This window comes from Magallana gigas, chromosome 3, assembly GCF_963853765.1.
Source record: "Magallana gigas chromosome 3, xbMagGiga1.1, whole genome shotgun sequence".
NCBI classification, from domain to species: Eukaryota; Metazoa; Mollusca; class Bivalvia; order Ostreida; family Ostreidae; genus Magallana; species Magallana gigas.
Window position 1 is genome coordinate 48,309,915 of NC_088855.1, and position 18,109 is coordinate 48,328,023.

The window sequence follows — 18,109 nt, forward strand, 5'->3', positions numbered from 1 at the left end:
TGTCAAAACAAGTTAAAATGACGCTGGTTTCAAGCGAAATATACACTGAGCCATGGCTGAGTGGCCTACAATGAAATAGACAGGCCTACGTCACATTGCCAATTGACACAGCAACACAAAGTCCAAGCTCTTGTTAAAATGGTTCTATTTAAAGATTCTTCGATATAAGTTTTTCACTGCCATTGTAATTTATGTAATAAATTGTGGATGAAATACTTGCGGTTGAACTATATCTTTACATATATGGTTTTTTTTAACATTGATACAAAAAATTGTTATTTATATATTCATGAAATATTCTCGAGATGGCGTTAAATTAATAGGCAAGCAACATCATGAAAGATGAAAAGTTAAATTTATTTCAGAAACCATACACTTCGTGAACACCAAACAGAACATTGTAATAAACATGCAAGAAAAAGAGTCGTACAGATTAACTTTTCTGTCTGTCAACTACTTCATTACGAAGCGCTGAGCACTGGTTGCTCAGTGGTGAAAACTGGGAACACTGGTAGCAGAGGAGGACTGGGAAGCGAAGGAGGCGGAGCCAGCCACCAGATGGGCGGGGTCGACGGGGCTGGAACTGTTCGTCCAGGTGCGGGACACATTTTCTTGACCCATTTTATTCTTGATTTGATTTACAAATCGACCATTTTTGCAGACATCTATTCCATTCACGACGTTTCTTTCGGGATGGAAATGTGTCATTCCAATGTAGCTTCTAAATTCTCTCTGGTCCATGATCAAGTTTCTTTATATAAAGATAATTTAAAAAATTCATTTATAAATGGATTATTCATATTTTCAACAGTTTTGTTAGAATAACAAGATTGCTATGGTAGCATATGACTGTCTCTGCGATCAATATGCAAATTTTTCTTTTTCTTATTATGTCCATGTACAAGGTACTTTGTCGACACACCAAAAACCAAAATACTTATGTACATATGCCAATAACTATGTAAACGTGCAACATAATCAAGTCGACATGTAATTGATGTTATCGACTTCTGTCCCCTGTACATCTAAGTTATCTTACATGTATGCAGACACCGAATGCAATTGAATTATACAATGAAAATGTGCAACTTGCGACTTTCAGAAATCACTTCGATTTTCGGTCGAAAAGCCTAAATAATGATAGTGGCCTAATAATGAATCATTTTACATTTCTACCAAAAATAAACTCCATATCAATGTTAACATTATGCCACCATAGGCACAAATATCGTATAAAAGTACTTACTATATCAACTAGTTAGTACCAATGGAGAAAATACTTTAGGCTATAGTGTTTTGACGCGAATGTTTACGTAAATTGCATCACGGGATCAAAACGGCGGGAAGTTTGCAGGGGAGATAATCATACTTTTTAGTTGTGACGAACGATTTTTAAACGTTTAGAAATCTGAACAAATCCGTTGTCATGCATATTTTCATTTGTTTTTTGCATTTACATGTAAAAAAAAAACTGTTTTGATCCTATTCAAAGACTTCAATACACTTCATCGATTCAAGCACTTCTGTCACAGGAGGGCTTGAAGTCGCTGGACAACTCATGTAACCAATTAAAAATTCAAAATGCTAACGTTAGGTATTTCAATTATTTTTTTAATATCACTTGAATGTCTAATATATATATATATATATAATAAAATGAATTGTGCAACATATGAAATGCTGTAAAAGAGAAGTGTACTGTGAAACAGTTGACAAAGTCACATTGGCATGCAAACCATTCACAATAAATGCACTTTCCTGATGCTTGAAATATTTGAGAGTCAAAATATCCAACACCCCTGACAAAGTTTACATCACAAATCACTAGCATCGTCAGCTCTGATTTTTTTTCGGGAAAGAAAATCCTTTTACGGATCCTGTAACTGGGGAGGGGGATCCAATGGTAGGAGAGGTGGGTTCTCCCTCCGATCCGGCGCTGAGGGTGCGAGGTTTGGCGCTAGGTATCCCGTGTAGCTGTTGGTCAAGTTCGTGCCTGATCTCCTGGATGTGACGTCCATTCTTGTACAAGTCGATGCCGTTGACGACGTTTTTCTCGGGGTGGAAATGTGGCATGTCCACGTAATTCCTCAGCTCTCGTCTGTCCATGATTATCTAAATATGCCGACACTGCATATATAAATTAATTGCAATAGGTGAAACCATGGATAGAAGATGATCTTATAATTATTTAAAATGCAAAATGCATCTATTTACTACCGGATTCTTATTTTAAAAATACATGTATGAGGAATATTTAACAATATTGTTTGATTTTGTAATATCTAATTTGTGAACAGATTCTACATTTCATTTTTTCTCCATAATATTTCCATTTTCCGGTGGGGTTTTTTCTGTGATAGCACTACAAATCAATATTTTTATGTATAGCTAATACCTTTCATCGATGAATATTTTGATATTTAATCGTACAATTGCTGCAAATTGTATAAATATAAGTAATAAGAAACCATTCTTAAATATTATGAGGTGATCAAATACAATCGGGCGTGATCAAATATATCATAAAGCAAAATAAAGTATTCGATCATCCCGACTGTATTTGATAACCTTTTAATACTCAAAGATTCCTTATTTCAAAGAAAAACATTTTCTTCTCTACAATAACCATAAAATACTTACATGTTTACAAGTTCTATATCCCTTGCTTAAACTATCGAAGCCGGTGGGTTGCGGCTTTTTTATGTCTAGGGGCTAATTGGCGGGAGAAAAAAAAAGTTGCGCAAACGCAATCATTTATGGCTCCTAAACTTAACGAACTGTAAATTTTGTTGTGCTAAAAGTATCGGCCAAGGCTAATTTCAAACAAATAATTGTCAGAGCAAGTATTTAACGATGAACGGTCGAGGCTCCTCGAGCTTTTCCCTCGCACATAAAGGTCCACGACCGATTCCATCTGTTTCCCACAAACAAAAGTTTGATTGATGACAATAAGATAAATTGTTGTGCTGTAGAACTATGAATTTAAAGACGAAGATTACTCAGTGATACACAGAACCTCACATAGAGTTTAATGGAGGTTGGAAGCAACTTTCATGACTTTTCCCAACATAAGGAAGTTTTTATTTTTTTTTTACATTGATATACTACTCGTAACAGACAATGATTGTGATGATAGGATGTCAATAAACTCCCAAACGTGATCTGACAATGAAAAAAAATCTAACGATGCGTTTTAATATCATGTTGTTTAATGAACATAAAATGCACAAGACATGGATTTCAGAGTTCAAAATGAGAAATAGAGAATGCTCTGAAACCAGCAACACTCTACAGTATGTCACTTTTTGTAAGCATTGTCACATGACACAGTTGTATGACACAATTTTTTAGGGGAAATATTTCAGTGACAACCAAGAGCAACACTTCTGATACAGAAAGGCACATTGATTCTTTAAAATATACCAAAACAAATCTATTACTATTTTTGGGGTTTGTACCAAAGTTTTTATGAAGATAGTGATATAAATGGATATGTCCCATATCTATCTATTGAGAGAGTAGAGATATGCACCAGCATTTAGACATGTACAGTATGTAGACAATATGCACCAAGAGAAAATAACGCTCAAAGAAAAATTGAGCAAGCAAACATTTCATGTACAGAACAAGTATAATCTTGGGTTAATACAATATTAAATACATTTGAAAGCTCAAACACAAGTATACAGGAATCAATTGTGACATAAACAATCAAAAAGTGAGTTAGAATAAAAATTGTAGGGTGAAAAAACCCATCCCTGTGTGACGCCAATCTGTGACTGGAATGTTACTCTCTACTATCACAACATAACGAGTCCCAGAATCAAGAGCATAGACTTGGGTCAGGATTTCAACACATTTATAAATATCTTATTTACTATAAATGACACATGACACTTTGTAATTACTGGTAACATAAATGAGAAAGTTGTTAGTTTGCTATCTTTACAAAAGTGTACAAATTCTGACAAGTCTCATATCGCTTGCTGATTCTGGGGCTTGAAGAGCCTTTAGTCTGTAAATATTTTAAGAATTGCATCATGTCTAAGAATAAAGCACAATGCTACCTCTCAATAAAAACCGGTTTTCACTGATATTTGTACATATAAATTGCAATTTGGAGTAATCGTGGAGAGTATTATTAATATCCCTAGGAATACTTTTTATTTCCTATATATCTACAACCATTCACAGAAAGATGTAATGCTAAGGTAAAAATAATTGTACCTGCACCAGTAGAGGACTAATCAGACCTTCAATCACACTTAATACTATTCATATTGACATCAATAAATCTAATCATAACACCTCTACATGTACAACTTGTCTTCATTTATCAGAATTGATGAATAGGTAAAGAAGAGAAAATATATACATTCAAAAAAAACGGTATTCTTCATGTAAAGAAATCTCTCCTTCAATACCAGTTAGTGTTTAATGGTATACACAAACATAGTAAACATTATAACAGATCTCTAATCTAAGAAATGTATGACCTTTTCAGTGACAACAATAGGTTAACTTTTAGTTTTGTAAGTTTGATTATGGATTTTATTATGACCAGAACAATAAGGAAATTTTCTAATACATGTACCATATTTCATCATCTCTCTAAAGGTGAGGCATGACATTTTACTGAGGTATATATTTAGACTACAAGTACTTCAAATACACATGTACCTGTTTATACATAACATACATATATCCAATTAAAACATTTTGGCACAAGTGCATGCTTTAGACAGTAGTCTCATTTAAAATTCTGCTTTAAAATTGCCTATAATATATTCAAATTCACTCCCCCTCCCCCATCCTTCAGAAAAAAATTATAAGGTTTAATTAACCTATTGTATAAGTTTCAGATATATCTAATAAAAGATTAATGAATTTTTTTCGAACAATTTTAAGAACAAGGGCAGATTTGTAGATGCAAAAAATAACTCTTGTTAACAATCATCAACTGCCCACTAATACTTGTTTTAGGTATTGTAAAACCCCTGCATCTTTCAGCAAGGTCATGTGATCCACCCCGGGGAATTCCTTGTGGTAGATGGGTTGTTTCTGCTGCTTCTGCCAGTTGAGACAGGCCCGTAGACTACGAACATTCACCGTACCGTCTCCATTGTCTGGGATGATTTTTGGCTGAGAGTCGAACCAACTTGATTTATCATACATTAAGACACCTGAAATTATTGTCATAAGCCACTGAGTTACAATCACTTTAATAAAACCATTCTCATTATTTTGAACAACCCTGAATACATTTTTATATGCAGTGCTTTAGTAAAATAAGACTACTGTAGACTCCTAATTAAATGCGTGGAATTAATATTCACGTAAAATCGCAAAGAGCACATATTGCGGATATTATGATCTCCCTTTTATTTTCAAACAGATGTAAAATAAATGAAACTATGATAAAAAAAATTCCGCATTTTACATTCTAGCGATTTAATACAAAACAATTGAATCAGAATTAAGTACTCAAGTAAAATAAAGAATTTACAGTATCTACAAAAGTCTTTTAAGATACTTTATCCCTTAAATGCATTTGTATGGGATTGTGAATTACACCTTTACCATATAAATGGTATATGTGGTAATGTCATCATTGAAAAATATGTGGGATGCACTTAGATTAACACTTGAGTATTGTGACATTCCAAATTCTGGACAAACCTGGAGTCTTGACGTTGATGCCATGGAGGCAGTGAACTTTGATCCCTGGGGGCGTGAGGTCACGGATTAGATTGACTGTGTCTTGCCTCATGTACCAGCCATCCATGTAGTTAATATCCTGGAAGAACTGCTTGTAGTCGTTGACCGTGTAGTTCCTCTCTGGCTGCATGACCAGAATCTCGTCCGGACCCCACGCCTTGTCAGACGGCATCAACCAGGCGGAACTGGGCATGCTCCGCTGCTCCTCCCGAACCTTGATTGGTTTTACAAATACAACACCAAGACTATCACCTGTAAATACACAGGAAAAGGCTCTCTAAATCTTACTGTAAGTCATTATGACCCCTCAAGGTAGTGATGTAGCTCTGAAAGCAAGTTTCAATTAATGTGATCTATCACCAAGTATTCATTTCCCTTGTTATGGATTGTTAAATGGCAGGACTATTTACATTCAAAGAGAAATAACTCTCAAAAGAATACACTGAATAGATAAAGAAGGCTTCAGAGATAAATCACTCATGTTGAAACATTCTACTTATAACCAATATTTATATACATGTAGTTGAATTATTGGTATTCATAAAAATTATACTGATTGGATTTTCCAAAGAATTCAATACATCAAATAACATAATATGAATCAATTTTTAAAGTTGAAAATTATTTTGTTTTAGTTTAAGCTTTTTTTTTAATGTTAAAATCAGTGTGCATACCCGAAGCAAAGAGGCGGAGTGGTTTGATGGCCCCAACCCAGACCCCGGCCAGACTGATGTGGGCCTCCAGGTACTTGTCCTTCCAGGCCTGGGACATCTGGTTGTAGAAGTAGAGAGAGGTCGGGTTCCCCATACTGTGGGCCAGCAAGATTACCCGCGTGCTGTTGTTAATGCGATATGTATCCTCAATCAATGCCTTCATTTTCTGGTACAGCTCTTTAAACTCATCTTTAAAAATACAGGTATATATATCATTTCATTTAACAATTGTCTTTCTGACAACAGTATCAGCATAAACACAAAACCTAATAGTATGGTTTGTTTATCAATTTAATAGTTTGAAATTTTCCTAAATATAAGACATTAAATTTTGACAGATCTGAAGTTTCTTCATTGCCAGGGAAAACCCTAAAGTCACTGTGAAGACAAATCTCACTTGGTGCTTTCCTGAAGTCGAAGGGGACCCCTCGGACGGATACACCCCTCTTGTACCCCCAGGATACCATGGCATTCACAATGGGGGCAAAGTATGAGGCTGAAGAAGAGAAAAAAAAAATCGTGTTAGCAACTCAAAAGATGACAAAGCAATGGCTACAATTTACTCTGATGAACAGAGACTACATCAAATGTGCAAGTTTCTAAATGTACATGTCGATTGTATAACTAAAGCTCCATTTAAAGGACTATGTGTGGTATGGTCAAATATCTGCCCCCGATTTCAACCAATTTTTAAATAGTATCGTATAAAAATAAAATCTTCACAAATCATTGTATAAAGGATTCCTATAACTTTAATGTTGATTTGAGTCATCATTGCTCATTCGCTGTTTATCTATGACGTCACCTAAATGACCTAATTCTCGGAAATTTGCAAACAAATGAAAATATTCTCATTTTTGCACTATATTTTGCATTTGGAGGTATAGAGCGCAGGTCTGCTCAAGTGCGATTTTAACATATGTTTTTCTTCAGATAGTTATACACGTTATATTAAAAAATGGTACTTGAGCAAGCCTCGATGTTTCCCAGTCGAAAAACCATCGGAAAACACCCATATTTTGCTACAAAACACCAATTTATCAAAATAATGCAATCTTCATGACGTCATTCCTACATTATGACGTCACTGTGGTGATAACCTTTTACACCTTCACTTCCAATATGATTTTAACTATCTTTCACTTTATTTTTAAAGCTCTTTCTAAAACTTTGATTTTGGGGGCAAAAAATGCATAAAACCGCACATAGTCCTTTACAAAAGAATATTACCAGCACTTCAGAACACAATCACCGCATACAAAAAAAACCTGATACAGAAAACATTATAATATACTAGTAAACTAGTATATAGACAAAATGTAAAAATCAAGATTAAGATTCCTCAACAAACCAAAATTTCATTTTTTTTTTTTTTTTTTTTTTTTTTTTTGAGCACAAAGGTATTTATTGTTTTTTTTTTTTTTTTTTTTTTTTTTGATAATATATTTTATTCAGAAATACGCAACCCTTTACAATATCTGATTGCCCCGGGCCAGGACAAGCAGTTAAAAAATCTTAACTAATAAACAGATTATAACAATCGAATAAGTTCTAATATTTTACCTCTATATATTTTTGTTTTTGAAAAATTCAACATCAAATCCATTTCCTTAGAGAGAGATCTTTTGAAAAAATTCAAAAGCGTGTTACATGATTGAAAATTTTCATTCATTCTACATGTCATTTTATATTTATAAATTACATATGATACATATGATATAATTGTATTCAAAAATACTGTTTTTGAATTTTTTTCTAAATAGAATCCTATAATGATGTGTTTCCAGCATACATCGAAATTCAAAATACTATTCAATTTTTGCCACAATCTTTGTACAGATATACAATCAAATAAAAGGTGCTTAATGTCCTCCTTTTCACACGGACAGAATTCACAATTTGCATTAGACCTTGATTTACATTTGTATTGAAAGGAATTACAATTCAAAATATTATTTAACAACTTATAATTAAATTCACTAAGTCTTTTGTCATACATGTTCTTAACCTTTTTTTCATAAATATCTTTCCAATTATCTCTACCAATATTAAATAAATTGTTAAATGCAGATTGGTAACAAGGTGGTTTGAATTTTTTATGAAGCAAGTTTACATAGTAGAATTTACATTTCTTATCGAATATATCAAATGTTCCCTTATGAAAATTATAAACATTTCTTTTCAGTATTTTTGTATAAAAACAACACTTCATATCAAAACACTCACTTTTTTTCTTAATTACATTCTTTAAAATATTGTATTCACACAACCAATTATTTTTCTTCTTTAGATCATTTGAAAGTTCTTGTAGTGTTTTGAATTCACCATTTTTGTTGAATAAATCTTTAACAAACAAAATTTTACTCATTACCCAGTTTTTGAAAAATAATGATTTTCCCTTATGTTCAAACAGAGTATTATTCCACAGTGGTTGTTGTGCAAATGTTACATTTGAAAGTTCAGATATATTAATTAACCTTTTACATTCATTAAAACAACACAGCATTTCTTTATACACAGTAGGTAGATGTAACAAACATACAATATTTTCAACTTTTCTTTCAGACATTGATAGTATATAATCTGTATCTAACCCCGTGTTTTTTATATATCCTTGAAATATGTTATTAAGAATGCAAGATTCATCTACAAGTCGTTTTACCCACGATGCTTTTATAGCCTTAAGTTTCAGTTCTATGTCTACTAGACCAACGCCTCCGTCCTCAATTTTACCAATTATTGTATCTCGTTTTATTCTATCTCTTTTATTCCAAATAAAATTAAAAATGCTACATTTGATCTTTTTCAAGAAATCTTGATTTGAGAGGGGTAAAATCGACCCTACGTAAATCAGTTTTGAAATAGCTAGAGAATTTACTATACAAGTTTTTCCAAAAATAGTAAGTTTTCTTTTTTTCCATGATTCAAAAAGTTTTTCCATATCATCGTAATTTTTTTTCCAGTTTAAATCAAAACATTGTTCTTTATTATGTCCAATAAAAATTCCTAAACATCTTACAGCATCGTTTGTGACATTAATTTCGCCAATATTAGAATGTTTATCTTTAAGTTTTCCAAGAAGTATACATTGTGTTTTGTTTAAGTTAACTTTAGATCCAGCATGATCACAAAAAGACTTTACAGTTTCAATGGCTTTGTCTAAGGAAAGCATGTCTCTAAGTGCTAAAGTAACATCATCAGCATGTTGTAGATTTTTAATTTCTGTACTCATATTAGCAATTTTTATACCCTTTATATCATTATTAGTTTTAAGTTTTATAGCTAAAATTTCTGCAATAAATAAATACAATAAAGCTGAAATAGGACATCCCTGTCTTATACCACGCGACATTTCACATGTTTTTGAAATCCAGCCATTGTTTTTTATTCTAAAAATTGGATTAGTATACAGTATTTTTACCCATGAAATAAAATTATCTCCAAAATCAAATTTTTTAAGCACTTTAAATAAAAAGTTCCATTCTACCGAATCAAATGCTTTTTCGAAATCTAACAACAATAATAATCCGTCTTTATCATTCTCCATGCAATACTCGTAAATATCTAAAATAGTTCTGGCATTGGCGCCAATAAAACGACCTTTAATGTATGCAGTCTGTTCGTTACCGATTAAATTATTAATAACTTTTTGTAGCCTTCTTGCTAATATAAACGCAATAATTTTGTAGTCAGTGTTTGTCAAACTAAGAGGTCTGTAATTTTTTAGATTTTTATTATCTCCTTTTTTGAAAAGAACAGTAATTAATGCTAAACGTTGTGAGAATGACAATTCTCGTCTTTCAAATATTTGCATGAGCACATCATAAAATAAAGGACTAATAAGTTTCCAAAAAGATTTGTAAAATTCACTTGGTAATCCATCTAACCCAGGAGATTTGTTATTTTTCATATTATCTATAGCTTCTTTGCATTCTGCGAGTGTAGGTCTAGAATCTAGTATATCTTTTTCATTCTTCTTTAATTTTGGACAGTTAAAATCTTCTAAGTAATCACATATTTTTTCGTCTTCAATTTTTTTAGTTTGATACAGATTTTCATAAAATTGTGACATTTCCTCTAAAATATCAGAATTAGATGTAACGGTTTCATTTCCTCTATTTAACTCGTATATGGTATTATTTGTTTGATGTTTCTTTTCTAGTCCTAAAAAGAAATTTGTATTTTTTTCACCTTCACTTATCCATTTTGTTCTAGATCTAACTTGTGCTCCTTTAGCTATTTCATTATATAATGCATCTAAATCTGATTCTAATCTCCTTTTTAAATTCATGTCTATTGCTGAACTAGGTAAGTTTTCAATATAATCTATTTCTTTTTCTATTGATTTAATCTTATATCTTAAGTTGTTTTTAGACTGTTTGGAATATATTATAGAGAAATCTCGAACTTTTACTTTAAATAATTCCCATTTAGAAGTAGCGTCTAGAGAATCATCTAACTGATTAAAGATAGAATTAATACCTTCTTTATAATCTTCTTTTTCTAAGTGAGAAATATTTAATTTCCAGTAGCCTGAGCCTCGTTCTAATGTATTGAAATTGGCACATATTTTTAAATATCTATGGTCACTCATTCTTGTGTTATTATTATGCGTTCCCGGTACGTGCCTCACAACAAAAGTTTTTATCTGGGTTAGATTAATATTTTTAGCAAAGATATAATCAATTCTGCTTTTGGGGTTATTCTCGGAATCACACCACGTGCGTCCATCTTTATGCGGATTTTTAAAATGCCAAAGATCTTTAAAATCAAGCTGATTTAAAATTTCTAACAAACGTTTCGAAGATTTATCATTTTTCTTTTCCATGCAACAGTTAAAATCTCCACATAAAAAAACTTTACTTTCTTGTGGTATATTGCATGTGATGAAGGTTTTGAGTCTATTAAAAAAGGGTATTCTGGCATTATCACTATTTGGTGCATAAATGCTTACAAAACTTAATATCTCGTCATTTAATGTTACATTTACTAAAACTTTTCGTGCGTCTTCTGATTTATGTGTATTAAGTATTTGAACATCTAGTTCTTTTCTAAAAAGTATAGAGACACCTCTACTGTAAGCTGAGTCTGAAAAAGCGTGTATCGATTTACCATTCCAGTTAGTATCATATTTTTCTTTAAATTTTTCTATAAAATGTGTTTCCTGTAATAATAAAACATCATTTGATGGATTAATAAAGAATCTTTTTTTTTTTTTTAAACAATTTCAGAAAACAGAGACCTATATCGGCTTTCAATTTTTTTTGCCAAAGAGGGTATGGTCAAGTTTATGATTTTTAAATTAAAATTGTTTAATAAAAAATTTATAAACTTGACCAGAGTGAGACCCTCTTTTTGTACAGGAACAGTTTAGTTACAATTGGGATCCGTTCAAATTTAAGATTTTCCAATTTTTCTTAAATTTCAGTTCAATTTCTTGTTAAAAGATGAAAGTACCGGTATAGCAAATATTAAATGCGAATTACAGTTCACTTGTAAATTTTATATGTAGGTTTAAATATTATCTACAACTCTTAATTTTTATTTTCATAAATAATTTTTATCAAAAGTATTTTACATTTTATTTGGTCATCCTTAACATGTATTTGGCTCTAAATATTCTGTACCCAGTTTCTATTAACGATACAAAAAATTCATAAAAATGATTGAAAGCCGATATTGGTGTCATTTTTGTATAATTACATTTCAAAAATGCTTTTTATCGATCCATCAAATAATGCACTGGTGTGTTGAGGCACCTTAAAAATTAATCCATCTTAACAATTTCTGATCCTGAGCAATGTTCAATAATTCTAAATTATCCTGAATTTTTTTATTCGTACTATAAATATGCCTTTTATATGGACAAATTTAATTAGTCTTGTAGCGTTAATATTACACAAAGCTACTCATCATCCTGCTTGGCTAAGTGGCTCCATGGAGACCTAGTACCTAAAGATTAAGAAGATAGAGCCACCGATGGACCGGTACAACTGTTTTTTTAAATTTTATCTCAACTTGTATACCATATTTTTTCCATTTTATCCATTGTGGCTAAAATTGCAATAACTTTGTAAAATGCATGGAAGCCATTAAAAAAATTCTTTTTATTTTATTTCATTTATTAAGTTTGAAGGATAAATAACATTTTATTGATGAAAAAATACTTTGAAGCTGAGGATTGGAGGACCTTAATCCATGTCATGACATTGTGACCTGATCGTGTCCAAATGAAATAACAAACACTTCATTGACATGTCATAACAAGGATATCATTGAAGCCACTTGTGTATGATAGTACATGCCCATTGACTTAATGAGTAAGGGACACGACCAGAAGTATCCACTGATAGTGAGACAAATGTTCATATGACTATCCACTCTAACTTAATATTTGTCAAGTTTTTGTGGTGTGTGTGTGGCTAAACACATTAGGATGTTTGGATTTTATCTTATATAAAAATCAGGAAACCCAGGCCAGTGTTTGAAGTCATACTTTATACAATTGAACATTTGCTAAGCATAGGTATCAGAATAAGAGAAACGATGTACATACAACCTATTTTTAATCATTACATTTTAATGGAAAATGGTCCAATTGCATCATGGTCTATAAATACTTGTCTGATACCATAACCACTCAGCAAACAATTAGGTTAAAGATTTTCAGCTTGGAATTACATAATTAACAACATGCAGAAATATCCATGTTTACAATGCATGATTTACAGGGGCTATAAACTCAATGGTTCCCCAGTGTTGTTTGTTACAAGGAGGGGCTATCTCATACGGTTTTATACATCTATATCTGAACCACACTTAACCAAGAAAGGAATTTCAACATCTAAATGTGTTACTAATTTTTATCTCTATTCTGCTATATCTCTGTCAGTGGCTACATTGAGTAGTTTTTTTTTCTAATCTGAGGACCCCACTGACATGCATGTCCATGTAAACTGGGATACTCTCTGAGACATTTGCTGTATTTCCTTGTTTTCTGAGATACATGAATCATCATACATATACATGTAGTACATATAATCTGAGGTACCCTTTGACATTAATTGTATTCAATATTTTATATCTAAGTCAACATGGGTGTAATCTGAGCTTCCCTCTGACATGCAGGTTCACACAATCTATGGTACTTTCTGGGGTGAGTTCAATGTAAAATCAGGTATCCTGCCATACAGGTACAAATTATATGAGGTACACTATGACATGCAGGTAAGTGCAATCCGAAGGTACCATGAATCACGGTAAGCATGAACATGTCATCTGAAGTGCCCTCTGACATAAAGGTCAATTTATTTTTAGGTACCCTCTGAGTCTCCGACTTGAAGATCCATTTACTCTGAGGTACCTCAGAACCAAAAGACCACTCTGAGGTACCTTCTGATATGCATGTATACTCTACTGTATCTGCAGACTTTAATAGCCTTGTTACATTCGTTGACCATTACTTACTAACAGACAGCTGGGACGGGTCCAGCCACTCTACAGTGGATGTTCCCCCGAAGTTGCTGATTCTGATGTCTACCCCCGGGGTGTTACTGGTCGTGTGGGTAGTCCTGTTGTACACTAACCTGGAATACAAAACAACATGTCATCACTACAAGATTTCTCACACAGTCATGAAAGTAATAAATTAAATAACATGTACCATAGACTTCATATGCATCTCAATCGCTAAAGTAATAAATTTCTTTTGCTAAAATTTATTCCAAAAGCATACTTCATGTTGTCTGTGAAGCAGTCAATGACAACAGGGGCCAACTCCTCCAAGTTTAACCACAGGCTGAAGTAGTCAGCGGTCTTCTTGACACACAGGGAATGGGGAGTAACCGTCTTATTAAGCTTGGCTTCAAATTGGGTTCCTCCATCACCAGGAACTGAAATAAGACAACTGAATGCTAATAATGTTCTCCATTGATCCTTATTTAATTTGATCACATTTTAAAGAGCAAACATAAAAACGCTTCAAATGCAAGCTCAAACAGCTTAATTAGTTCCTACCACAATTTGTTAAAACTGTTGGTTTTTAGATATCCTCATTTTACAAAAATTATATCTCTGTTATATTTTACTCACAATTTTTATTTGCTTTGTTAGAAATAATAAATTACATGCTAACTGATTAATATTTACAACAATGATGTCATAGGCAGTTCAATTTTTGTAAACAGCACAAATTAAAGGGTCATGGTCACTATTTGGGTCAAATTTTATTTTTTTCTATTTTCATTGTTTATAATGCTTTACTAATACATTTCTAATGATCAACCAAAATTTGAGTGTCAGTTGTAGAGTTAAAAGCAACTTTAAGCAAGATACAGAGTTGCTATGTGCCATGTTTTGGGGTACTTTGGTTCATTGCTGTATACCTGTTAATGTTCTTTTTTAAGCTGATTTTTCTACCCGCTACAGTAGTCTGTACTGAACATAGATAAACTGTAATTAAACAATTCTTAGTATTTGCCAAATTCATTTTAGGTCTGAACCTAGAATTTTCTTTTTAACACTAAAGAGTAAACAAAAACATGACCTGAGCTTTGCTTTGCTTGCATAACAAAGAATTGGGATCTCTGTGTCTTGCTTAAAACTCCAAGACTTACACTTGATATAATCCCCAAAGGGTCTCATTGGAATCCAAGGGTCAGCTCTTAGTACCCCAAGGCTACCCTTAGGAAATCCAAGGATACTCAAAATCCCAAGGAACCCCAATGATAGAAATTAATAAACAGTGATACCCCAGGAGTATCGTTGAAATCAATGGTCACCACAAGGTACCCCAATGATAGAAATTAATAACTATTGATTCCCAAGGGGTTTCATTGGAATCAAAGGGTTGCCAACTGGTACCCCAAGGATACTGTAGGAACCCAAAGGATACCCCAAGGAAACACACAGATACCCAAATGATAAAAATTAATAACCATTGATACCCCAGCCCCTGAGGGGTCTCATTGGAATCCAAGGATCACCCTTTGGTACCCCAAAGAACCCAAATGAATCCCAAGGATACCCATGAGAACCCCAAGGATACCCCTGAGAACCCCATAGATACCTCAATCATGGAAAGTAAATGTGATAACCGAGGCCGGTCTCATTAAAAATATGAATCTGTATTATTAGGGTATTCTTGGAGTTCCTTGGGATATCCCTGGGGTTCTTAGAGGTGTGTCTGGGATACCAATGAGTCCCCAGGGGGAATGCTGGAGAAAACGTACCCAGGAGAAACATACCCAGGAGAAAACGTACCCAATTTATAGGGTATGTTTTCTCCTGGAGAAAACGTACCCGGGTACTTCTATCATTTACAATTATATGTATAAAGATATTATTCATAAAACGAATATATTTCTATACATCTATGCATTGAAATATGCGTTAAAGTAGCATTTGAAAATTATTTAATATGTCCAACCCCTTTAAAATTATAAAGTAAATTTAGTAATAAATTCATATACTTATAAAAATCATTCATTTCTGTATATTTATCATTAAGTACTATTAATTAGTATAATTAATTAATTCTCCTGGAGAAAACGTACCCTAGAGATTGGGTACGTTTTCTCCTAGGTACGTTTTCTCCTGGGTACGTTTTCTCCTGATACCCCCAGGGGTATCAAGAGTTTTAATTTTGTATTATTTAATTAGGGTATCCTTGGGGTTCTATGGTGTATCAGGAGTTATAAATCTGTATTATTAAGGTATCTTTGGGGTTCCTTCGAGTATCCATGCGGTATCCTTCGGGTACCAAAGGGTGACCCTTGCACCCTAATGAGACCCCTTGGGTATCAATAGTTATTCATTTCTATCATTGGGGTATCCTTGGGGTAAAAAGACGTGCCGATTGGAAATGCCTTACTGAGGCATTGTAATGATTAAACACTGAATGGAGAATAAATTTTGAACAAAATTCTGACCATGCCCCTTAAATGCCTAAAGAAATGCCACAATTAGTTACATTTAATAATCTAATTGTATCAACATATGAATAAGCTCGTTTTACCAGGTTTTAAAAATTCTTTTGACTAGTATTCTCTATATTAATTTCCTCTTGTTTGACTTCGAATTATCTCTTTTATGTTACGGAAAATGGTATTTTGCAATTCCTGTTTCCTAATTCTAAACTTAATTTAAAAATTTCAGCCTCAATGGTCCTATAAAAACAAACCCAGGAAGAAAACCCAATAAATAAATGAAGTTACACAACTACATGTAATACTAGTAAATTAACAAATAATCATGAGACACTCTGGAAAGGCATTCCTATAAACAAGTTAATCATGTTTTATCAGGACATATTAACCAACTAAATACAATCGTCTCCCGTCATTTTGATGATAGAAATGGGGATAGAAATTATCACCATGACAGAGATAATTCGAGATTTTTCATGTTTGATAATGGAAAAAGACGTTTTAACTGTTAAAGACTATATACATTAAAGAAGGTTTCAAACATAAATTTTGGCACATTATAACTTCACATTACACTGATATTACCCCTTATACAATCACAAACACACGATGCAAACTGTAGATGCAATATTAAAAATGAAATCGAAATTACCAAACATTATTTATAAATTTGTGATAAGTACAAATAAATATACATTATTTTACGATACGATGACTTACCTAAAATAACTGGATTTAAAATTCTACAGTGGACATCAGAAAAAATAAACAACGTAAATATAATTTTGATCAAAACACCACACGTTTTTGTTGACATTTTTTTCACTACCCAACTCGTTCGATCATGTGACGACGGGATACGAAATACTATAACAGTAAGCCGGATCTGACGGAGAAGAATTTTCCCGAAATAGTAATCAAAGGCAGTGAAATGTTCCAGGCCCAAAGCTCGCTTGACAAAGGTTGACACTATTATAATATTCAGTAGATATAGGATAAATTAAAATTATACTATATCATAGTGTCAAATATCATCAACTGAGCTTGGTGCCTGCGGTTTAGGCGGCCCACGACGGGGGGGGGGGGGGGGGGGGGTCAAACCTCGCCATTTATCCTAACCACCTCCTCTCCCTTTATATCTTTTACAGCTTACGACTTCAAACTTTTCTTTTTTGTTGGTTTTTTCTTTTGCATGCATATATCTTCCACTTCATTAATACCGGGTTTTTTTCATGGAAGAGGGGAGGTTTAATGTCATTTTTGGGGAGTTGATTTTAATCAACTCTCCTATGCACCTACTCGGGCAAAGCGAAAGTGAAACAGTGTTTGGACCGAAGCACAAATCAGTACCGCTGACAACACTTAGTTCTTGAAAATAATCGATAAATTCGATGCTATGTATTCTGAAGCATTGTTTTTCAAGAAAACTTATTTAATAATACCATGAAAATAGTAAGATTTTAAATTGTACAAACAGTTTAGATATTTTTTAAAGTCGTATGTATTCCTACGCTAGAGTTCAGTGTAGTCTCGTTCAACCAGACGCTTGGCTGTCTCCTTTAATATCCGACAAAACAGAGTCTCTCTTGCTTGTCGGAGATAAACGGAGACAGCCGAGCGTTTGGTTGAACAAGATATGAGTTAAATCTTGCCTGGATCCATACAATTTCTCAGAAATATTTCGATTACTGATACTATTTGCCATGCAAAATCACATATCTTTGAAATGATAATCGATAAAATCAACTCCCG

At 33.0% G+C, this 18,109-nt stretch overlaps 1 protein-coding gene across 2 annotated transcripts; it reads right to left on the reverse strand.

The window, feature by feature from the left end:
• Positions 1 to 338: 338 nt before the first annotated feature.
• Positions 339 to 17,236, reverse strand: LOC105329404 (lysosomal phospholipase A and acyltransferase). Of its 2 annotated transcripts, none has more exons than XM_011430645.4 (9): positions 17,078 to 17,236; positions 14,167 to 14,323; positions 13,899 to 14,017; positions 6,829 to 6,927; positions 6,393 to 6,620; positions 5,680 to 5,970; positions 2,641 to 5,183; positions 1,247 to 2,112; positions 339 to 751 (listed from the first exon to the last, which is right to left on the reverse strand). In XM_011430645.4, exons 1-7 carry the CDS (start codon positions 17,172 to 17,174, stop codon positions 4,957 to 4,959), a joined length of 1,218 nt encoding a protein of 405 aa, XP_011428947.3. In that variant the 5' UTR covers positions 17,175 to 17,236; the 3' UTR covers positions 339 to 751; positions 1,247 to 2,112; positions 2,641 to 4,956. The 2 variants fall into 2 exon arrangements, with proteins under 2 accessions (XP_011428947.3, XP_065936173.1); XM_066080101.1 differs by having other exon boundaries at positions 1,247 to 2,127.
• Between the last annotated feature and the right edge of the window lie 873 nt (positions 17,237 to 18,109).

Bases quoted from the DNA above. Each gene is read 5' to 3' on its own strand.
- LOC105329404 (XM_011430645.4), bottom strand. From the start codon at position 17,174: ATGTCAACAAAAACGTGTGGTGTTTTGATCAAAATTATATTTACGTTG. The intron at 6,928-13,898 runs GTAAGTAATGGT...TCTCTTCTTCAG, and splicing joins CCCGTCCCAGCTGTCTGTTA to CCTCATACTTTGCCCCCATT. The intron at 5,971-6,392 runs GTATGCACACTG...GTGTATTTACAG, and splicing joins ACTCCGCCTCTTTGCTTCGG to GTGATAGTCTTGGTGTTGTA.